A 23,379-nucleotide genomic window follows, 5' to 3' on the forward strand; every position below is an offset into this window, starting at 1 on the left:
AAAAAGGATACACACACACACACACACACACACACACACACACACACACACGTACACACACAACCCTGTCAATAACTAGGGAGTCACTGTGAAGGTCATTGTGTATTGTCTGGTGAATTCCGTTGGCTGTTCACTGCATTAACAGCGAACAAAATCCTGAGTCTTCTGGACAAAACAAGCAAGCACAAATACACCAGAATTTTAGCCCCACACACACACACACACACACACACACACACACACACACACACACACACACACACACACACAACAGAGCTTGTCTCTCAACTACTGCATCTTTGAAGATACTAAGGGCGAGGTTCACCACTTTATCAGGACAAAGGCGACTTGATTTCCCTCTCTATCATTCATTGTAAAGCGCAGGAAGCTATGGAGAAGAGGAAGGGTGAGTGGTGGCAGAGACAGAAATGGGAAGCGTGGCTGAAGGGAGGCTGCGAGCTTGCTATGGAAAATGGCAGGTGAGCAAGTGATAATGAGAGAGAGAGAGAGAGAGAGAGAGAGAGAGAGAGAGAGAGAGAGAGAGAGACTTTTTTCTTCCGGAGGCCGTTTCAACTGGGGGGGCTACTGACATATGTTCCCACTCGATAACCTGCATTCCCAATTGGGACATATATGCTTCGCTAATAGAATAAAATAGAATAAAATAAAAAATAGGCTGTGCTAGGGGAATATATCTGCGCAGATCAGTGGTTGGGAACCACTGCACAAAAGAGTCTCACTGCTTTCAATGTCAGTCAGCTAACTTCTTGTCTTTCTTGCCTCTCACCCCTTGTTGAGGTTGCTCTTTTGTCCGTGTCCAAAAAAAAAGTCAAAAGAAAAAGTGAAACTCACACACATTTCATTCTTAAAGGCTCTCTGCTAAGCAGCAATATTTGTTTGTCTCGGGAAAACTTCCTTTTTTTTTTTCATTTGTCGGGTGTACTTTTCCTGACATTGTCTGAAACATTCTGAAGAGCATTCAGGGATTTGAGCAGTCAGATTTGCGAAACGTTTTTAAACTTTCTACCAGAAGCAAGTGTGTGACATACTCAGGATCTGAAACATGAAAAAAAAGGTGTGTGACTGTATCAACACAAGTGAAATATGGCTATATTGCATTTCTCAGTGGATTTGTGTTACATTAAATGACATTTACTCTTCTTCCTCAAAACTCAAACATACACTTGGAGCAGTTTAAATAGATGATGTCCCTCTGAATTTCACGAGGAGTGATCCCTGTTAATTTCTCAAGGGGCTTCAGTTTCACTTCACAATAGTCAAAGATGAGAATTGAACCAGGATTGCTTCCAGACTACACATTGCTACAAGGTTACCTGCACACGTGTATGAGAGCCATTAGAGTGGTTGCCTTATTTAACAACATAAGAGTCTGAATTTTAAAAACAGAAAAACATTTCTCAAAATGAATCAGTACAATTCTACATCACTGCAGACTATCAAGCAAATTTACAGAAGGTACATTTTTACAGTGATATTCAGGTGCCAATAACAAGAAGTGAAACATCGAGGGAACACAAACATTGCATTGCAGTGCAGTTCTACTGATTGTGTGACATTTGACAATAATTGTCTGCCGTTTCCCCAGTTTTTCCAAGTACACAAATAGACGTGGCAGTGTGAATGGTCGTCTGTCTCGATATGATTGTGAGCAGCTGGGATGAATTCCCGCTCACTGCAACCTTGAACATAATAAATGCTTTAGATAATGAATGGATGGACCTCATGAGGTGCATATATTTATGTATAACAGTCATCTTTTATGTGTGAATGAGGCTTGCTCACTGTAAACATACTGTGTGTGCTGAGACATCAATGAGACACTGAAGTGGCTGCATGGGTCCTGCAGGGCAACAGTACTGTCATGTCTAACAGACTGATGCAGTGGTGGAATGAATCCGTCAGCCACGGTTGACAAAATATTATCCCCCAACCAAATCATTTCCACACGGATAACTAAAATTGCGACTACCTGAAAAAGGCAGTGGACAATCGGTATTGTAATGACTAAGGTACATTTGATTGTTTACAGTGTAAAGCCTCAACGGTGAGGTGTTTTACAGACGTGACATGACACATTCAAAGGAAGGAAGGAAGGAACCCAAAGCACAAGTGGCACATGGGAAATATGTGGTAATTAAAAGGACACTGCACTGGTTCACACCAAGGTAATTGCCTCTCATACAGCTACTTCAGGACAACACACACACACACACACACACACACACACACACACACACTACCGATCATAAAAGGGACTTAGCAGTGCTCTCAGCATCCCTTTGTGAATCAATACAACAGTTGTGAGCATACATATGTGTGTGTGTGTGTGTGTGTGTGTGTGTGTGTGTGTGTGTGTGTGTGTGTGTGTGTGTGTGTGTGTGACCCTGGACATACTGAAGGTCTTGCCCTCAAGACAACAAGCATCACACAAATGTGTTGAGCCAGTGCTGCAGTCACTGTATAGTACTGTATACAGCAGCTGACCACATCCCATACTGATGGAGACATTGCTAGCTAGCATCATATTACGTTCTTGCTAACGTTACGAAAAGGGCAAATATGAAAGCTATTAATGACATTTCATATTGTCACGTTAGTGCAGTTGGGGTGGGGGTGTTGAAAACAATGTGTCACATGTGCATTGTAACGTGGCTTGTTGTGTATTACTCAGACGACGTATGAGCCCATGTAGTGTTGCTTGACGGCTGATACATCAGCATCACCATCATGTCATTCAGGTTAACGTTTCTGAGCGAAAACACGCCGCTGTTGCCAGCAAGCAAAAATTGCCCTTTCTGCAACGTGCCCGCTTTTTCGAACGTGACGCGTTGTTTGCGATTATCTGGACTATTGATGGTGTTATTACTGTACATTGTTTTCGATTCGTCATTGTCTCGGTGAGGATACAAAAAAAAACCCCATCAAAAACGGGCTGTGACAATCACTCACCTTCCTCGGCGGGGGCTGCATTTTGGAGTATTGACATGAATGGTATTTCCCCTGTGAAACGTATAGTAATCCAAAAAAAGAAATCGGAAAATATTTCTTCCCCCAACGAGCATAAAAAAATGACAGTAATCCTCCCGTCCACGCGACAGGGAGGAAAGACGGGGAGTTAGATTTGTACTCCGGCGGCCATGATTGATGGCAAACGTGCTGGTTTCTACGAAGGCGAAAATGAAGCTGCGCTGCGAGGAGAGTGTGTGAGCACTTGTGTGTTGCTTGCTGCCACTGCTGGATGACTGGAGAGTACAGTACCGACTGAACTGATCTGAGCTGAGCTGAACTAGGGAGGGGAGCGGAAAAAGGCAGACAGGAGGAAAGGTGGATAATAACGGGGAAACCCTTCAGCTGCCAAGGGCAATGGCTCCCCCGAGTGGGGACGTATGGTAAAGCATCCGGTGTTTGGTAAAGATGGGAAATGAGGCGCAGAAGAGAGACGTGTATTTTTATTTATTTACTTTCCCCTGGTTATTAATTCCCTGCCTTTTGATTTTTGCTTTGCTTTCACAGCAGTCAGAGAACACGTTTCTGTTTTCGATTTATTTGTCCACATTCGTCCCAGCTCGCTCGAGGACATCTGCTCACGGCAGCTCAAGCTTGACTGTGCTGCAGAGGCAGAGCTGCATAGCAACAAGGGAACGCAGTGGAGCGCAGAAGAATCGATGAGCCGCTTTCAAAATTTTACGTCAGGTTCTGGGGGCGGGTGCAAAGAAAATAAACTACCCCCAATTTTCCAAATACATTTCAGTTATGATCACTTATACGTGGATTTTCGCTTCTTCCATAACCCGAGAGCACAATTTATAAGAGTAAAAAAAAAAATCACAATTAATGAAAGGCAGCACAGTGGACGACTGATTAACGCGTCGGCCTCAAGAGTGTAGAGGAGTTTGCATGTTCTCCCGTGCCTGCGTGGGTTGTCTCCGGGCACTCCAGTTTCCTCCCACATTCCAAAAACATGCATGGCAGGTTAATGGAACACTCTAAATTGTCCCGAGGTGTGAGTGTGAGTGTGGATGGTTGTTCGTCTGTTTGTGTGCCCAACGATTGGCTGGCTGTCCAATTCCAGGGCCTGATTAAAACAGGGCTAGTAGTTTACCGCTAGATGGCGATCGAGGTTAACCACTAAAACCGTTGGGTTCAGACCATCAGACTTAACAATGATGCACGCAAAGTAGTTCAAATACCTTTCACGACATGCATTAATTGGCATACGATGTAAGACCCACATTAACCTGAAAAAAATAATTTAAAAAAAGGCAAAACGACATTCAAAATTCCCTCCTTTTATTTTAACAGTAGAAACACATTTACAAAAAAGACATTGGAAATGCATTTTCTAAACCCAGCAAACACTTGACAGATGAAAATTATCATATTCCGTCATTTAAATGTGTTTGTAACAAGGTGATGACGGCATTAACAGTGCTATAAATATAAGAAATACGTCACTTAATATTCAGGAATATGTCAATTAAAACCACTAAACCCTCAGCAACCATTTCATAAATATACAGTACATGCATGAGGTCTTTCAAAGAAATGAAAATAAGTTATGAGTGGAAATAAGTTAACAAACCATTTTCTTTGCGAATATATGTACATATTAGACTTTATTTCAAAAGTCAAGTTAGAGTTCAGGTTTCGTCTTTTTGTTTTAATGTTGATCAAGTTGATCAAACTCTGCTGCAGTTTTTTTTTGTCTTGATTTGACACGACCATTAACATTTGATTGCATTAGCAATTGTAAGACGTATGAAATGAGGAAAAAATACTTTTGCTGTCTTCCAAGCTATATAGTCACATGTACAATTATTTACAACTGTCTGATGTGACTACTTTTACATTCTCTTCATTTCTGCTTAATGCCTCAATAAAACAAATTAGCCTATTATGAAATACATACTTTCTGTTCATATCTAAACAGCCAGATACCATGGAAGCAACAGAAGCTATATTACTGCACTTGAATAGAACATTTTATTTTCTTTCTTTCTTTCTTTTTTTCCTTACTGCGATTGTAATATACATGTAGTTTGAACCTGTCATATGATCATTGTGATAAAAACCTCATTCATACTTTTGGATCACGTTATACTCTACCTGGTTGAATGTTTACCTCACTCTATACACCCACCTTGGATTGGATGTTTTCTTTTGACTGTCGGGTTTGTCCTTTACACTGGAAAGAAAGACAGCCTATTGCGTAAGCATGAGAGCAAGTTTACCTGAGCATGTGTCTTTTGTTGTGAATGTTCAAACACTGGGGTGTATTCTTCCTCTCACCTGCCCTAAAGTGCCGAGCAATGACAGCTGCTAATCCAATACTATAGTATAAACCTCTCTGCTCCAACTCAGTGCTCATCCACACTTTATCTTTGGATTAACTGCATGCTGTTCATTCTTTTAGGTTTCATTTTGTTCGGCATGAACAACCTCGTACAGCGTGGTTGGGCCCAGTGGTTTGATGTTGGTGTCACACTGCAGGCCTGCCGTAGGGGTTGTCCTTGTCAGAGGTAGTATAATCATACAGCTTCTCGAATCACCTGAAACAGGGTCATTATCATGAGAGTTTGAGATTATTTTTTAAATCTTACTTTTCCAAGTATAGGCCTTGATGAAACTTTCACGTGCGTAATATTGATCAGCTGTATTCTTTGTTAACATTTTTTTCAGACACTCATTTTATAAACACTGGTTGAGTACACAAAGGACAGACAAGGGGATCAAGGTGACAATCTGCTGTCATACCTCATGAAGCCTGCTAATGAAGGGGAAGAAAACTGAATCCCACCAAAAATGGATTTACGTTGGTCCTGGGATGGTCCCTTTGTTTCCTCTATGACTGGTTTGTATTCAGGGATCTGAGCCACTTGAAATCTGTTCAGAAAAAATATATATATTTTTAGAGTACAGAATTCCCTCACAACTTTGCAGTGTGGTTATTGCAGATTCACGATCACATATTTTCATTTGTGAATATCTTCATCTATTGCAGTTTTACTAGTGAATTTTGCATGCTTTCTTGGTATTTTTCTTCTAAGTCAGACCAGTCAAAAAGTGTAGATTTTTTTTTTTCCGAGAAAATTTTGTTTTAGAGTGCTCTAAAAATACAGTTGAGTCGAGTGGGTGTTCATAATGGCCTAGGAGAGGAAAACCTATTGCGGAAATGTACCTATTGCGGGAAGGGCTAGTATCACCGAGGAAAAGTGAGGGAACACTGCATACAGTACCATGGAGATATATGGTAACTTGCCTTTCTAATTGAACAGATGTAAAGTGAACACAAACATTATTGTGCATTTGGTAAAGAATGTTCATGCCAGGGAAAGGTATGTACCCATGTTGAAATTCAACTCGCGTCTTGCAAATTCCATGAAACGACTCAGATGTTGTGTAAAGAAATGATTAGATATGCATTGTATGGTAGCAGCAAATCTCACCTTCCCACAGACAGAACTTTCAGCTCTGTCCATTCCTGTTTCTCATTGCTCTCGACGGTCTCCTGCACATTTTTTGGCAGGGCAGGTTGTGGACACTGAGTGTTAACACACATTCCTGACAGCAGGGGATCCTTCTTCTGTTCCGTGGATATTTTCAGAGTGGGTAAGATGTAGGTCTGTGGAGGCCGAAGCGGATCTTTAAATGAATCCAGAGGGGGTATGAGTACAGCGGGCCATTTCTTTTGGGCACATCGGGAGCAACGATAGCCATGCTTTGGTCCCAAGTCGGAGAGGCCAGAGATGGTGTGCAGGTGCGACTGATGGGGGCAAAGCCTGGGGAGGGAGCAGAATGAGGACAAAAGAGGCAGCATCGGGAACCTGGGGGGAACGAAAGAAGGATTTATATAGACATTATCAGCATTAATGTAAATACATTTTAATGGGATTAAATTTTTTTACCGCGAGATTAATGCGGCACCACACCGGATGTTACGTTGCTCTAAAATAAACCGGAAGCAAAAAACAAGCACGCTGCACAGTTCCACGCCCATGTCTGTTTGGTCAGCCACGGTTTGAGCGGATGGCAACGCGAGAAACTGAAAATGAATACAGTAATCCCTCGTTTATCGCGGGGGCTACGTTCCAAAAAGAACCCATGATAAGTGAAATCCGCGAAGTAGGATTTATTTAAAAAAAAGCAAAAAAATGCGAGAGGGAAGAAATTACCGAGTACAATAAAGTTGTACTTGGTACTTCATAGTCACCTTTTATTTGTACAGTTATTATACAATACTGAACTATGTCTACAATGCAGAGGTGATTGCTCTAAGACTGCAAGGGAAGCTCAGCTTCCCCTAAAATGTCAAAAAGTAAGTGGTCAAATATACGTGTGTACGTACAATTGTGTGGACATGTCATTGACTAAATATGCGCTACAACGCGCTCAACTTTTGTTTTAATGTAAATACATTTTAACGGGATTAAATTTTTTTACCGCGAGATTAATGCGGCACCACACCGGATGTTACGTTGCTCTAAAATAAACCGGAGACAAAACAACAGGCGCGCCGCACAGGCAAACTCAAAGCAGAGACCAATTTTGTCTCGTTTTTGTGCTTTATTATGAACGGCATGAATTCATGTGTAAGTGCGTCTGATAAGTTTGTGAGTGTGGACCTACTTGACTGATGAAACTTTGCTCAGGGCCATCTGTTTGCTCTCATACTCCTGCAGTAGTTCTTCTAACGCAGCAGCATTTTCTGAAAGCCAACAAATTCAAATATTTGTGCAAACATATACACGCATGTGCGCGCGCGCACACACACACACACACATTCATTATACATATCTACATATATATATATATATATATATTTCCACTCAATTTTTAATATTTCAATGTTGAAAAACTTGCAACAGTGAAATAAATGTTTTTATTTCGATCCATACTCAAGTACAGTGATGTGTAAAATGAAAAAAAAGACCAATAATTCAATACATAGGCTGTTTGAATTTACTGAACTAATCCTGTTCATGTACAAGAGATGAAGTAAGAACCTTTTGATGATGAAGTAACCCACCTTTTTTCTCAGTAATCAGACGAACGAGAATTCCAATGGTGTCTTCATTTAGGTCATCGTAATTATTACCTAGAGCGTGAAAAGGAGGAGACAACCTTTAATAAGCACTTACTGTGAAAGTGTCGTAAACTATTATGTCAGAAAGTCAGGCAGTCTCCTCCTTAAATTGGAATGAACAAACAATGTTTATGTATTCAGGCGGCCTGGTGTGCAGTGGTTAGCGCGTCAACCTCACAGCGCAGAGGTCGTGGGTTCGATCACACATTCCAAAGACGTGGATGGCAGGCTGATTGAGCACTCGAAATTGTCCGTATGTGTGAGTGTGAGCGCGGATGGTTGTTCGTCTCTGTGTGCTCTGCGATTGGCTGGCAACTGGTTCAGGGTGTCCCCCGCCTACTGCCCGAAGACAGCTGGGATAGGCTCCAGCACGCCCCGCGACCCTTGTGAGGATAAGGCGGTTCAGAAAATGGATGGATGGATATATGTTCATGTATCCAGTGTTGGAAAAGTACTTTTTGTTTACCATATATTTAAAGAATGTAAATGCATGGACACGGTGCTTCCAATTTGATTGAAAACTCTTAAGTTTGATTCCTTCTGGGATAAAATACGGTAAGTTTCTTGTCTGTGACAAAGCCGTTATTTACAAAGTATGCCCAATCAACTGCTATTCCACCGATGCGTTTGGTTAACAGACGATAACAATATAAGTCATTCACAACTCATACAAAGGGTAAGTGGCAGCGAGTTTGGAGCCCCATTCACACCGTGCATGTCATTGCTCAGATACTGTGCCTCAGCACACAATGGGACTGATAAGGGTGACTCCATGGCAACCCCTTGACCATCCCATAAAACCAGTAAAGTAGCTGAGAAGAGAGTGATAGCAGTGCAGGATGGAAAATACTTTGCTCAGCAATCTATTTCAGGAGAGGGCTGTAAATAAACATTGTGTCTCTGTGGCCTTTTAGGAGAATTTAAATTAAAATTGTGTTTCAATTTTCAGAAAAGGTTGTTGGAGAGGACAATCAAGGAACGTCTTTACATGTGTACAGCGAAAGGACAAATGCCGCTTCATGTATTGTGCAGTGTACCCGAGCACAGAAAATTGAAAATGCATATGACTGCGAGACTTCATTTGTGTGCGTTTCTATTTGTCATGTAGGCAACCTATGTCGGAGTGCGCACATACTTTTGTGATAGGCCTCGTATATTCGACCTTGTTTATAATTCTGTCAATCAGTGTCATTTCTATCCTGTTAGGCAACTTGTGTCTATCGGAGTGTGGCCTTGTCCTGTCAAGACAATATATTTCTTTAGTCTGCCTCAGTGTTGTTAGGCCGCAACAACAGCTTAGTGTCCACAATGAGTGTTGCCATGTGAGAAGAACAACATCAATTCCGCAACATTGAGGTCAGTCTTCTATTCGGACATGTGGCCGACCACGCAGGTCATGTGTTTAAGTGTGCTCATGAGTTTTTCCCATTTTAATATACTGCATTAGTACTACAGAACACCAACAATTAAGTTTTTTTTTACGTCTTTTTCTACTACTCTTCAAGTCATATTTAACACTGTCGCATCAGAATTGGGTTCTGACAAACTGAGCTTGACTCCTCCTCATGGGCCTTCCCCAGTGACCGGAGTTGATAACAGACCGGATGTGCTGGAGTCGGAATTGTATGTAGCCTACAATAAACAAGGAGCACAGATAAACAATGTGCTAAGGATTGTAACATAATGACAAACATGAGAAGAGGCAAAACAAGTTGCTTGAACTTGTTGCTACAGACGCCATTTCCTCTCTCAAATCTGCCAGAGCAGATGCAGCATAGAGCAGCACTTTACAAGAGAAGGCTTCGAAAAGGAGATGAAAGAGGAGACCTGAACCATGAGGTGAGCACCTAATTGAATTATTGATCCGGCTGGGAAAGGAGCCGAGCGAAGGATGGAGTGTCACGTTCACATGAGGTTGACGTGTTGTTGGAAGGAGTGCAGCAGGACAGAGAAAAGAGGTAACGAGATTGGGGCATTTCCATTTAGTGCAGAGAGAGCCCATGTTCAACAACGAGATTCTCACTAGAGGAAGAGAGCAACTCAAACAGTTTAGTTGGTCCTCCATCAACACACTAAAATCTAAACGTATTTAAGAGCCGTAGCTGACTACCGGAACGAGAGTTTGAGGATGTTGGAGATGGTCAAGAGGGAATAATGATTGTCTGCACAAAGCCAACAGGAGCAATATTTCTGTGGGAGTGAGACTTTTGAATGTCTTTAGTATCAACGTCTTGCTTGTTAAATCACAGTTGAATCAATATTTCATGACTGACAATGTTGTCTAAAAGGAGCAGTCAGCGTCGCGTGTGCATGAAGAGGAGACATTTGTCGAGAGCAGCTGTGCTCTGCCTCTGACGTCCTCGTAAAAAAAGAAAAACAAACGTATGGCTCATCAGCTGTCACGGCTTGTGCCATCAGCTGAAAGAGAAAAGCCAGCTCAGCTTCGTAAATCTGTTTACTTGTGCACATCAACTACCTGTCTTCCATGTTGCTGCCGTGCTATTGGGACTGAAGCCAGCGAGTACAAGTCAGCCACTTGAGTTAGAAACAGCATCTCGTATAAAAACATCAAGAGTCCACACAGCTCCTGACAGCAACTCTTTCATTGCCTTGAGAGAATGAACAGTTTGGATGACTTGTATTTAGATAACGTGAAGAAGAAAAAAAATGAATTCACTGTTTGTGATGCGAAGTGAGATGTAAGCATATTTGTCTGAAATTTCAGCTTAGTGAGCATCCAAAGGATTCACTTTGAAAGGTAAAAAGTGTGTTGATTTTTATCCAGCCATCGCTCACCTTCTCTGTTCGGCGTCGCTGCCTCCGCGTCAAGCCCATCCTTCTCGGCATTGCAGCGGCATCCTTTCTTCTTCAACAAGTTGCAAATCATGATACCCAGCAGGCCCGTCACGCAAAAGATAGGCACCAAGGCGAACACAGCATATTCGGCTGTATTCTCAGCGCTGCGCACAACGGTGTCATTGACTGGTCCTCCAGCGCCACTTGACAAGCCTTGCCCTACTGTGCGCACCCTTCTAATGTGTACCGTCACTGGAGGGGAGAGATTGTGATCACAAAATATTTCATTTGTCTTAACTTGGCCTTTTGAGATATTGAACTTAATTAAGGAGATTAGGTGTTGAATGCAACAGTCAGAAAAAAAAATCATGCTTACTCTCTACACAGGGGGTGTTCTTTGAAGCATTTTTTCCCACACTGGGTTTGGAGTTAAATCTGTTGAAAATAAAGAAATATTATATACATACATATACACACACACACACACAGACATTCCACAGAAGCTGACAGTTACAAAGCACATTCATGATACACATACAGACAACAAATTGAAACAAATGTAGACAAAGTCTTGGTTGGGGTCATTACCCAGGCAGACAGTCTCCACACACAGCATCAGAGATTGCAGTGCCGGGGGTAACGAGTTTTTGCCCGCGGAGCTTGCAGGAGGAGTGTGGACGACAAAGCTCAGAGTCGAACGAGTCTGAAAAGGTTCCCGTCTGGCAGGAACGACACCGTACCTCCTCTACCCGACTGTGGATTTTCCCACAAGGCTGGTAAGACAGAAAACAGCAAGTGCACAAAATGCCTCTCGATAATAGTGCAAAATACATGAGCGCAAATGATATGATTATGTCAGCCTAATTTGAAACAATAACTTGTTCAAAGTAGGTCTTGCGATTATCGGTAATTTAACATTAAAAGACAGCAAAGTGCGGCACTACAGATGCCAATCAGAATTTTTATCATCTGGGAAAAGAAAACAAAATCATGTGCCAATTAGACATTAATTTGCTCAGAAACTGATGTCAAAACAGAAATATAAGTAAAGAAAATTGTTATGTATTATATTATTTTCCCTATAATTTTGTTGTGTATCCACTCCTTAATTTTCACAAGGGTCGCAATTATTAAACATTTTTATTTTGGCCAGTGTTTGAAGGGCTGATTAATTAGTCAGGCCCAGACAGTCAAAGTGCCTCCCACACTGAGCAGTTATGCAGCTAATGGAAACGGCTGCCTCGGAATCAATGTGAGTAAATTCTCTCCCGGTCTTTCTTTTCGCAAAGAGGTCTGACTCACTTTAGAAGGCTCTTGGCCGGCAGAGCATTTGAGACACACACACCCTTCTGCCCACTGACAGTGCACCGCTAAAGTCCCATGACAGCCAAACACCTGCAATCGACAAACCCACACAACATATGACATATTTTTTTAAAAAGTGTGTGTGCGTGTATACACACACACACACACACACACACACACACACACACGGACACGCACACACACACACACACACACACACACACACACACACACACACACACACACACACACACACACATGCCTATCATTCCTGCATACAGTCTATCTGTAACAGATTTGGTGTAAATTATTATTATTAGTCAAGTATTATAAAACACACATCTTTACCGTGAGGAGAACAATAGCTGAGCAAAGGGGGTTCCTCATCTTCTTCAATGTACTCTTCTATGTACATATGATCTGAAGAAGAAGATGTTACAAAATATGTTCACATGGACTCAGGCACCTCGTCTTAATGGCTATAATATATAAACACACACGCACGCACACACGCACGCACGCACGCACGCACGCACACACACACACACACACACACACACATATATATATGCATATTTTGCCAGTAACTATACATAGGCTTTCCACCAGAGAGCTTTGAAAAAAAATCTGACAAAAGTTCATTTACATTAAAGTTGCAAAAGAAATGCAAGTCCAAACAGGACAGCTCGCAAGGAAAATACTCCTCACTCTCACCTCCTCATGCATACCCCAATGAGCAGAGTCACCGATGAGTCACTTGAATGTATCTCAATGTGCTGACCAGTCACAGAATTGCATCTGATGCCAGACAATTATACTTGATATTCAAATTCCTCACAAGATCATATATGAAGCACTGGCCTCAAATTAAATGCTGCAAGTGGCGTTCCTGAACCTCAATGGTCAAAATGGGGATGTGAAATTGCACCACGCATCATGACAGGAAGTCAAGGAAAGCCAAAATGACTGAGGAAAGCAAAGAACACAAGAAGAGCGAACAGCACACTCACCCTTGACGTACAGATGACACACTTGCTGGGAAAACAGTGAAGAAGCTTTGCTTATGTAACAACCTATGATGAGACTAAAAGGGAGACTCACTTTGTGTAATGCTGAGTGGAAATGTAAATGTACCTGCCGAAGCTTTATCTGTCAGTCTGACCTACGACACACTTCTTGAGAGACACACACACACACACATGCACATTTAAGATACTACAATAGAAATGTATATTTTAATCATCAATCATCAACACTGTTGTTCAATACCGCTTTCTTGTCAGAGCGATCGCAGTACAACTTCTCAAATGTTTTTTTTTCTCTGAGAAATGGCAGAGCAGTCACTCTGCAATAGAGAATTCATCCATCCATTCTTTTTTTCATCCGCTTTATCCTCACAAGGGTCGCGGGGCATGCTGGAGCCTATCCCAGCTGTCTTCAGGCAGTAGGCGGGGTACACCCTGAACCGGTTGCCAGCCAATTGTCAGGCCACAAAGAGACGAGCAGCCATCCGCGCTCACACTCACACCTAGGGACAATTTAAAGTGTTCCATCAACCTGCCATGCATGTTTTTGGAATGTGGGAGTAAACCGGAGTACCCGGAGAAAATTCACGCAGGCACATCGAAGAACATGGATGATATGGCTGAATATGTTATGAAATATAAGTATTTAAGTAAATACTGTCCAGCATACAGGAGCTCAACTTTTTTTTATCATCTTACAACAACAGAGGAGTGATGCAGGAGAAGGCAGAAATTATTTTGCTGAAATAAGGCGACGTCTACCAAAGATGATGTCACACCATTGCTGTTTGCACGGCTGATTTAATGCTATCGGCATATAAGTCAATTTTATGGTTCATGTTTCAAGTGGGATTCGATTAGAGTCAACACAATTGCTGTCAACAATGCAGATTCACTGACGATTATTGTCAGGTGTCTCCCTCCCAAGCGCTCTTCCCCGCCCGCGCAATGTAAACACACTGATTGAAATGTCCATAACGAATTGGCTGGGGTGCTGCATCTGATTATGTCAATAGTATAAAATAAGTTTGTCTCAATACTTTATTTGACATGGTGTAGGTAGCTCATCTTTGTCTGAACTTTATACCGTTATAACACTGATGTTCTCTTATCATAACTCCTGATCATTTAGTGATGTGCCATGAGTAGATACGCAGATGCATAGGCCTCACCAAAGAGGGTCAACAGGGCCGCTATGAATGGCACATTAACACAAACGTGACTGTCCGTGATGCTGTTGTTATTTTATGTGAATGGAAAAAAAAACACCCACTATCAAAACACCTGAAAAGGCTTTTGTCCATTTTGCAAAAAATAATAATTATCCGGAACCTAGTGTGCTATTATTGTTCCACAAACTAGTCAGGACTTGACTCTCTCTCTTTCTACTACATCTCTAATACATGTTACAATCCATAGGTGAAATATGAATAGCTCCCAAAGTACGGGTTGCAGTGTACATAGCTGGGGGCTTCGCAGTAAATTCATGGAAAATGGTATTAACACCCTACATTACTGCTAAGTGGCTCAATCCTTGGATTACAATCTGTGGAAGTTTGAAATATTTAAAGAATTAATTCCACTCATCGGGGTCTTGCTGCAATTTAGGCCGGCAGAAATGCAGCGCTGCCTTAAAATAGCGACACCAGATGTCAGGTCACATTGTGCTTTGAGCATGTTATCAATATATGGCTGATTAAACCTGACAAAATGTACATGGGTTTTGGCATCATTGAGATCATTTTCCAGCCTGAGCTGGGTAAAATTATCTTCATAAGAACCATCCATTATCTGAACAGCTTTATCCTCACGAGAGCGGATGTTTATTTTTAGGATGAGCCATGGATGATTCCAATTTTGGTCAGTCGTGATATTTAACAAATCACGAGCAGTATTGAAACTACATATACTTAATTGAGGTGTCGACACCTGCCAACCATTTCCTGTGTCGGTTTCTAATGACCGTAGCGCAATTCACATATGGTTCCTTGATGTCAATCGGGTCGTCTACCATTCACTGTTCCTGGGATTGCGTTTGCCGGCATGGCGTCAGTTCAACTGTCAGGTTTTCCAGTGGAATGGTACACCGGTCTCCTGCACACCGTCAGATCAGAATTTATTACTTTGGAACGCAGAGGTCAAGTTCACTGACCCGCTTGGAGCAACAGAAAGAAGTGATGAGGGCAGCCTCACTTAGTTGGGTGTGCTTACAGCTTCAACTTGAGAGCAGTGCACCATATAGTGCGAGCAACCTCATATTCACAGTTCGGCACCTGCGGATTTACGTATTTGCAGATTTATTTTCAACATCCATTTATGTTTTTGCATCCTTTTTGTTTGTTTTTTGGGGAACCCAACTCCCGTTTTTCATGGAAAACACTCATTGGCAATTTTAGTTTGCACTCACAGTGATGCAGCATGCCTAAACGCAGCTTTTACAGCTTGTTTATTTCTTGGTTTATGAATAAAGGTGACTCCAGGGTACACATTAAAGAAACAGCATGGGCCTTTCTATTTTTAAACAAATATGCAACATTGAGGGAATTAGCATTCGAGTAATGGGAACACAACCCAACCACTTAGCTAAAGAAGTGAAAGCCTGACTCATTTTTTCCATCATCAGTCTTATGGGAAAGCTAAAGAAATGCAAACCAGAAGGTACTATTATTTTGACTTATGAACAGAAAAAAAAGGGAATGTGGAGAAGGGGAATGGTACAGATTGTAAAAGTGGGTAAAGCAAATAAAATGGGTGAGAATTTAAGTCCCTTGGCAAGAAGGCAAACATGTTTTCGTAAGGGCGCTTGACTTGATGGAAATATTTGGCCTTTTACTCTGCACTATGCAAACATGAAGGCCAGCTATGGTTTTTGTCACATTATGAAACTAAAACCAAAACAATGTAACCAAGTATGCGTTACTTTAACTGTACAATGTATCATTTTCTCAACTTTCACTTGGCTTTGATGTCTTGCAAACAGCAGGCTCAGCACACATAGTCGTCACAGAAATATTTGCACACAATTCGTAAGCAAAATTTGAGTCGTTTCAGTTTTCTCTTTTGCCGGTTTCTTCGATGCAGACCAACACCGCAAGGTTTTCGAACACAGAGAATGCAAAATGTTTTCCATGACCGCGAGACATCATTTTATAGGCGTTACGAAAATGAAAAGAGCAATGTATCACTTCTCTATTTTTTTTTTCCAAATTAAAATCAACCCACACTTAAATTTGGATCTAAATGAGGTGGTTAGGTGACATTGAATAACTTTAAGGGAGGTTGGGGGGAAGACGCAATAACTGGAACGAGGTTCAATTTCATGCTTTGTTGGTCTCGTTGTCATTGCTCAGCAGTTGTTTTGAAACAGGCTCATGTCTCTATCACCACCAGCACGAGGGACTGAGTGTATCCTGTGCAATAATACATGACACACAATCAGTCACTTGTGCCTTGTCACAAAGAGATTGACCCAGACCGGCGCTGTTCTTTGTCAATGGCAAGTTCAGCTGGCAGACAGTTAACACTTTGCAATTTCTTTCCTTGTACAACCAACTGAAAGTTGGTGACAAGTACTTGATATGAAACCACAGAAGTGCACAAACCGTATTTTGATGGGATTTGCGAATATATTTGAACTTTTAAAGTAGGATGAACTTTACTTACCTGTGGTACACAAAAATGTAAAGAGAATTAAATTAAAATTCAGCAGTTCTGCCAACAACTGACACTGCAGCTTATGATCTGTGTTTACGTTCCCAGTGTAATTAGCCAACCAATCTAAGGCTGGATTTAGACTGCACGGTTTACGGCATCCACCTTAAACCCTTTTGACTGTCCTACGTTTCACAGTCGGTACATCATTTTTTTCTTCGTACATATGACTGTGGTAACAATTTGATAGGCAGTGAAACGGACAAGACACAAGATCAACCCTGACAAATCATAGTGCTTCTTGGGGAGTGTCCTTTGGACAGATGAAATAAATCTGTGGAGCATTTTGGCAACTCAAAAGTGTTGACAAGTGGTTTGAAGGGTTGATTTTAATTCATGAAAAACACTGAGTTGCATTTGATGTGTGAAAAGTGATGTATAAAGAAAGCGTGATTGCCTCTATCTTGATACTGTGAAACACGTTCAACATTAGTTTAGATTCTTGATTTTTGTCTTGAATATCTGCAGAGTGCAATGACCTTTCAAGACGATCACGGCATTCAATATTAAAACGTGCAACGCAGTGTCAAACGATTGGTAACAGCCACAGGTCACATGTCGCCCAACAGAATAAATATGCAAAACAAGGGACTTGTCAAAGGCCCTCAAAGAGTCGATTTCGATGGGTTTTGTCCAGTTAGAACCCAGTTACCCCTTCAATGTAAAATGACGCACCACGAATGCGGCGAGTGTAAACAAACACACAACCCTTGCAGTCAAGGGTGGATGACTCCTCTGGGAGTGACATCAAACTGGCTATCAGTCACAAGTCAGTCCGTCAACATTTTAGATACAAAAATCTCTTCTCGGCCTGTTGTACGTTACAAGCCACTATTTGCAGACGGACGTGAACGCACCGGGGCGACAAGCTAACTGAAAGGAGTTCGAAAAGATGCCCCTTTAGTGGCAGTAGTACGTTGAATGCCAAAGCCGAACACTCACAGCTCTTAAAACTTATTTTCTCGGATTAAAAACAACCAAACACGCATTTCCTTCTCCCCGCGTGAAATCCATGTGGTGGAAGTAAAAAAAAAAAAAAAAAAGCCCAACCCGAAGCGTGAAATAAACTCAGCTCTCAGCACCCATTCATTTCCAGCGCCAGGAGTGTACACGTAGTCAAACTTACCGGTTGCGGTCAATTAAAGTGGTTGAAATTCAGAGTTCCGACACGAACACGATGACCACATATGGTAAACTAGGCTGGATGAAAGAAAGGCACGACGCCGGTTATGGTCCTGCCTCTCGATCGGGGGTTTTGCTCTCTCTTGTGTCAGACAATACGAGACGTCACAAGCCATGCGATGACGCGCGAGAGCGTGGGCAACCGCTGTACAGCAGTGACAGTCTGAGAGAGATAAAATAACTTCCTTCAAATATTGCGAAAATAAATTGGAAACAAAGGCGAATTGAAATTAGATGTGAACCTTTTTATGTTGCCTGGTCTTTTGGTACACTTGATAGTTAAAAAGAAATGTATGTAAATTTGGGCTTGCTTCAAGTGGCCCATTTCGAGGGGTTGATGGGGAAACGGAGCAATGTTTTAAAGTTTGATAAATACCCGAGCTCCCATTTTTGTATCTAATTTATTTACTAAAATGAACCCAAGGTTTAATTTTAACACACGGCGCCATGTTAGGAACGGATGTGAATTTGTGTCCCTCGGTGATTTTTCCAACAAATTGTGGCCGAGGAGGAGTCCAATAGTTGACCTATTGCCACTTCGGATCTCAAAAGATCAAGTGTAATTCCTAAATCTATCGTGGAAGGATATAATGGAGATAATTATGGTGACGTATTTTGCTGTATACCGCATCAAAAGCTGAAGATAAAATGAGTATTCTTTCAAAATTTAATATTAATTGAAAAAAGGTTTAAATAATAATCTAGTTGTATATACAGCAGAATTAGTTGTGGTTCTTGTAACCCTTTCTTGGGTAGAGAGTAATAGACCAGAGTGTGGTAGTACTCAGATTCCTTCTCCGGGCTGTTGGGTATTCGAAATGGCCTTGATTTTTTTATTGTCTTACACTTGCAAGGAGATTTTTTTTTAAACGGTTCATTAAAATCTCTGAAATTAAGCATAATGTAAAAATTCAGGTCTATCCAGGAGGTAGGCATGTAAAATGGTGCATCATGTGATGGCGATGCAAATTCTAATCATCATTACTATAAATCTTTCTAGTTGTACGTATGACAGGATGAGGGAAAAGCTTTGCCACATACATAAGGTACAGAGTTATTTGTTCTTGATATTAAATCAGTGGCGGATTCAGTGGCCAACACATGGCGCCCAGGGTCCGACTCAGTCAATATTACATGGTAGGGAAATTAACCCAACATACTTTTCGACATGTTTCGACAGTGATTCTGAAATTGAAATCTGATTATTAGTCTTACATTGGTGGCTGAAAAAGAGAAACGCAGTGGCACCAGTGAACGTATTTAATTAATCAATGATGACAAAACAAGAACAGGCAAACACAGGAAGTGACAAATGACAACTACAAGATGTAAGGCAATTGTTTACCCCTTTCAGATGTTGAAAACGCAGTCAAGAGTGAAAATGGCTATCAGCAACAACACATATGGCACAAATCTTTTGCTTGGTCATAATAGAGGCCATCTAGTCTTCTTTTGGAGAGATGACAGGTATAATTTACACGTGGTGTTCACAGGGCATGTTGGAAGGAGAAAAAAAACAAACAAACAAAAGAGAAACACAAACAAAAAGCTTTACACAAATATATAAAAATATGCCCTTAGACTAATATCGACAATTGGGGACCTTGGGTGCTTTATTTACAGAAAAAGGCCATCTCTTCCGATATTTACAACAATAAAGATTTTGCCCATATCAGGCATGAGGAGGTCACATACAAGCTAAATAAGTTTAAGGGATTCATGGACCAGATTATGCTTTCTATTCTTCAGTATTGCGGAAGTCAACTACAAGCATGAAACGTGCCTGCTGAAAAAAACTTTTTTTTTTAATTGCCTGAGGAAATACAGAAAGATAACCGCAAGGCAGACAGTGAGAAAATCAAATTATATTTAGACATCATTATAACCTACAGTAATTTAGGAAATAGTTGGGTCAACCATCAAGACATTGCGCCTACTTTTTGTTTTTGTTTTGTGGACAACTCATGGTAAAATTGTAAAACACCACACTGATCCACTTCTTGCACATAGATAATGCGTGAATGTTGTTCTGGTTTGTATACACAAAACACAGCTGCATGCTCCTCTGGACCCTATAACCAGCAACATTGTACGGTACAGCATTTTCACAGATTTTTGGCACTAGTAACACACTTGACCGTCAAACAAGACTAAACGATGACCTTGAACCACTTGGCATTTTCAGAAATCTCATTTGTCTGATGTCTCAGCATTCGGTGGAAGTATTTCTTTCATATTTTATTATTAGTCTGAACAAAAGTAAACTTTTTTTTTTTTTGACCAGCCACAGCATTAAGCAAAAGTGATCATTATCTTCCTAAAGGGCAAATTCGTACAAGTGAAGCAGCATTTTTTTAATGGAACTGTTTAGATTGTGCAGATGAACCTAATGTTATGGCTGGTCATACTGTAAACTGATGAAGTACTAATACGATCCTAAAAAAAAAAAAACCTCTCCAATATGTGCTTTTAACCAATTAAAATATCTAATATGGTCCACACCGCGTTCTGGCCACAGATGAAACAAAAGTTTGGGAAGAAAACTGCAGCCAATGACAGAAAGCATTCAGCAAATGCTAAGACAGGTGCTCTTCAATGTCAGGCAAGGCCAAGCTCTAATTAACTACCAATCAGATATCACAATAGCCAGTTTAATCCACTTAAAATTTAGCTCCCCCCTCGCAGTGGGATGGGCCACCCAATGTTGATGCACAAGGTGAAGGGCCCAGATGGCTGATGGTGCGCTTTCTCGGCTTGGAGTGATCCAAAACGATCAGCGCTAAACCTGAAATCCCGAGGCTACGGTCCGTGTAAGGATACATTCACCTGTCCTTCACTTCCACTGACATCTGTGTGTGTGCGTGTATGCGCAAATGTGTAAAATGGCTTAACTTCTAGCCTTACGCAGGCACGTGCAGGCGCTTAGCACTTGTCCTTCTGACCTACTCAGTATCGAGCGCATTCACACTAAAGGCTGAAATGAAAGCAGGTGAAAATGAATCACCCGTACAGAATGCCACTCATACACACACTAAAACAAGAAACAAATAATACATTTATGCTTTCGCATTTTTTTTCTTGCAAATATGGCAGATATATATTTGCAATTTTGCAGGTGCGCCCTTAACTGTTCAGATTGGGGCCAAGTGTGTGGAAACATGACGGTAAGTGTTGTGGTGAAAGAAATAAAATGAAATCTGAAGTATCTTTGAGGCTTCTGTTATTTCCCTGTGCTGTATGCGCTCTCGGACTCAATCCGCGTGCCCCGGAATTGACACTGCGACCTCGTTGAACCTCTACTCACGAAGAAATGGTGAAAGCTACATCTTCTATAAATTAAGTGCTGTCTAGCATAAGTTGAAGTCAAAACCATAAATACTGTACACAACTATCTTCATCTGCTACTTAGTATATCAACTTGAATAGCCCCTGCTGAGAAAGTCGGCAATCTCTGTGCCGAATTGTCATCCTGGCAAAATAAATCTTCCGATCATTCAAACTAAGACATAGAACGAAGGCTTTGGCATAGTCACGGCATGGTAATGCACGTGAGGTATTTTGTCTGTAAAGACACATTACTTACTTAATTTTGGTGTTGTTTATAAACATTAAACAGGTCATGATAACTTTGTATTAGTGGAAAACACACACGTGCATCCAAGAATGAATGACTAAGAATTCAGATAATTAGAAGTGATGGATTTAACATACGCGCAAAAAGTGGCGACATGCCTTCCTAACATATTGCACCTTATTCATGTGCTTGGATCCTCTCCTTCAGTGTGTTCTTTAAATGTTGGATCATTCTTTGCTGAGGATATGTTGGCCTCAATCTGATCTCAGGGGTCAATCAGGTTTCAAGAAGTCTACTTCAAGGCTGAACCTCTCGGTTAATCGTCAGCATCCCGTTATCACTGAACACCGTACAAAATTACATCTCACGACAATGTGGAATGCTTTGCGTGGTAACGCTTCTTGAACTAAAACATTTCGCTGCAACATCTTGCAAGTCAAATTGAGACAAAAGACGAGGAGTATTTGACTTCGGCATCTTCTACCTCTTTCAGACTTCTTTTTCATGGATCTTTAATATGCCATGATTAAAAAAAAAAAAAAAAATTAAATCCACTCAATGTTGTGCAGCTTGTCCTAGAATAAACACACATGCCAGGACTATGTTTTGGGAAATGAACATACTCCCGTGTACGTTTAAGAGAGATTTCAAAGCCATGAATCACAGCAGAGCCAAAACAACACCAACATACATAAGGCTGAAGCATTTGTATGCAGTACGTGAAAAAGTTGGATCTGAAAGTCCAAATTGGGCTTGATGATCTCAAACTCTCCACAGTAAAAGGTGGTTGGTGCTGTCATCCCGCCCGATAGTCTCACTGCTATTGTTCAGTCTGAAGTCCTCATAGCCATCGCCGCCCGATATGACAAGTTGATTGTTTTTGGGAGGCAGGTGGGCAGAGGCTCGCCGGCGAGTGGAATCGTGCCTCTGAAGGTTGCCGTCGATAACGGTGCAATCCTGCGACTGCTTGCCTAGGAAAAGGGTTGCACAATTCTCGGGCCTTAAAACATACATTGGCTTTTGCTCTCACTAAATAGACAACACAAAGACAGTTTTTTTCCAGGCCTTAAACCTTTGATTGTGTTTGTTGCAACACTTTTATGTACCTGTGGAATCCAATGTGGGAGGACGGATGTTAATTCCCAAACCTTCCGGTAACTCGACTGATGTCAGGAATCGAACGTGGCCCGTGTGTCCGTGGGCGGAGCCCATTGGAACTAGGGGGGTTTTCACCGCACATGCACCTGTTCCAGAACTAATTGCTGGGATTGGCAACGTGAGGACCACCCCTGGAAAGGAAAAAGAATTTCAGTCGGAAAGAAAAGCAGAGATGGGCACCAAGGTCGTTTCGCTTTGTCGGATGTCTTCAACCACACTGTTTCAATTGTCTGCGTCTCTCCCACCGCTGATCATTTGAATCTCATGACTTCAGAAATTGAAATGATGCCATTGTCGTCGTACCTGCGCTGGTGCCAATCCACAACAGATCTTTACAGGCCAGCAGCGCTGTGATTCTCAGGCAAGCGGCTTTGTGCTGTCTGATGATTGCATCCGCACCTGAATGATAACGGAGACAAATCCGAATGAATGGCGGTGGGGAATAATAGCAAGGGGAAGGGCTAACTCCTCACATTGTCCTTATTTGATCAATCTGTACAACTTGTGGGACTTTCGACACATTC

At 41.5% G+C, this 23,379-nt stretch overlaps 3 protein-coding genes across 8 annotated transcripts in view; all 3 read right to left on the minus strand.

The window, feature by feature from the left end:
- Positions 1 to 3,376, minus strand: part of fchsd2 (FCH and double SH3 domains 2) — a 29,931-nt gene extending 26,555 nt beyond the window's left edge. The window contains exon 1 of one of the 3 annotated variants that reach the window (XM_019885829.1): positions 2,971 to 3,376. In XM_019885829.1, coding sequence (XP_019741388.1) covers positions 2,971 to 2,991 — 21 coding nt within the window. In that variant the 5' untranslated portion in view covers positions 2,992 to 3,376. The remainder of the gene's footprint in view (positions 1 to 2,970) is intronic. The other 2 variants (XM_019885831.1, XM_019885830.1) reach the window with 2 other exon arrangements.
- Positions 3,377 to 4,290: 914 nt separating this feature from the next.
- Positions 4,291 to 18,230, minus strand: relt (RELT TNF receptor). 4 transcript variants are annotated; one of them, XM_019885832.1, is made up of 11 exons: positions 18,068 to 18,230; positions 12,546 to 12,625; positions 12,203 to 12,295; positions 11,489 to 11,673; positions 11,277 to 11,335; positions 10,901 to 11,152; positions 8,048 to 8,116; positions 7,648 to 7,726; positions 6,468 to 6,845; positions 5,776 to 5,904; positions 4,291 to 5,570 (listed from the first exon to the last, which is right to left on the minus strand). In XM_019885832.1, exons 2-11 carry the CDS (start codon positions 12,618 to 12,620, stop codon positions 5,567 to 5,569), a joined length of 1,323 nt encoding a protein of 440 aa, XP_019741391.1. In that variant the 5' UTR covers positions 12,621 to 12,625; positions 18,068 to 18,230; the 3' UTR covers positions 4,291 to 5,566. The 4 variants fall into 4 exon arrangements, with proteins under 4 accessions (XP_019741391.1, XP_019741393.1, XP_019741392.1 ...); XM_019885834.1 differs by having other exon boundaries at positions 12,554 to 12,625; positions 18,068 to 18,229; XM_019885833.1 differs by lacking the exon at positions 18,068 to 18,230 and adding an exon at positions 12,920 to 13,361.
- Positions 18,231 to 19,368: 1,138 nt separating this feature from the next.
- The window catches only part of arhgef17 (Rho guanine nucleotide exchange factor (GEF) 17), a 45,936-nt gene continuing 41,925 nt past the window's right edge, over positions 19,369 to 23,379 (minus strand). The window contains exons 22-24 of the mRNA XM_019885828.1: positions 23,159 to 23,254; positions 22,804 to 22,986; positions 19,369 to 22,668 (exon numbers count right to left, since the gene is read on the minus strand). Of these exons, the coding sequence (XP_019741387.1) occupies positions 22,460 to 22,668; positions 22,804 to 22,986; positions 23,159 to 23,254 (488 nt within the window). The 3' untranslated portion in view covers positions 19,369 to 22,459. The remainder of the gene's footprint in view (positions 22,669 to 22,803; positions 22,987 to 23,158; positions 23,255 to 23,379) is intronic.

This window comes from Hippocampus comes, unplaced genomic scaffold (genome assembly GCF_001891065.2).
Source record: "Hippocampus comes isolate QL1 unplaced genomic scaffold, H_comes_QL1_v1.1 scaffold29, whole genome shotgun sequence".
In the NCBI taxonomy this organism is placed as follows: Eukaryota; Metazoa; Chordata; class Actinopteri; order Syngnathiformes; family Syngnathidae; genus Hippocampus; species Hippocampus comes.

Excerpts from the sequence above, each read along its gene's own strand:
- relt (XM_019885832.1), bottom strand. The coding sequence starts at position 12,620 with ATGTACATAGAAGAGTACATTGAAGAAGATGAGGAACCCCCTTTGCTC. Across the intron at positions 7,727-8,047 it reads TCTGATTACTGAGAAAAAAG|AAAATGCTGCTGCGTTAGAA; the intron begins GTGGGTTACTTC and ends GTTGGCTTTCAG. Across the intron at positions 6,846-7,647 it reads AGCAAAGTTTCATCAGTCAA|GTTCCCGATGCTGCCTCTTT; the intron begins GTAGGTCCACAC and ends CGTTCCCCCCAG.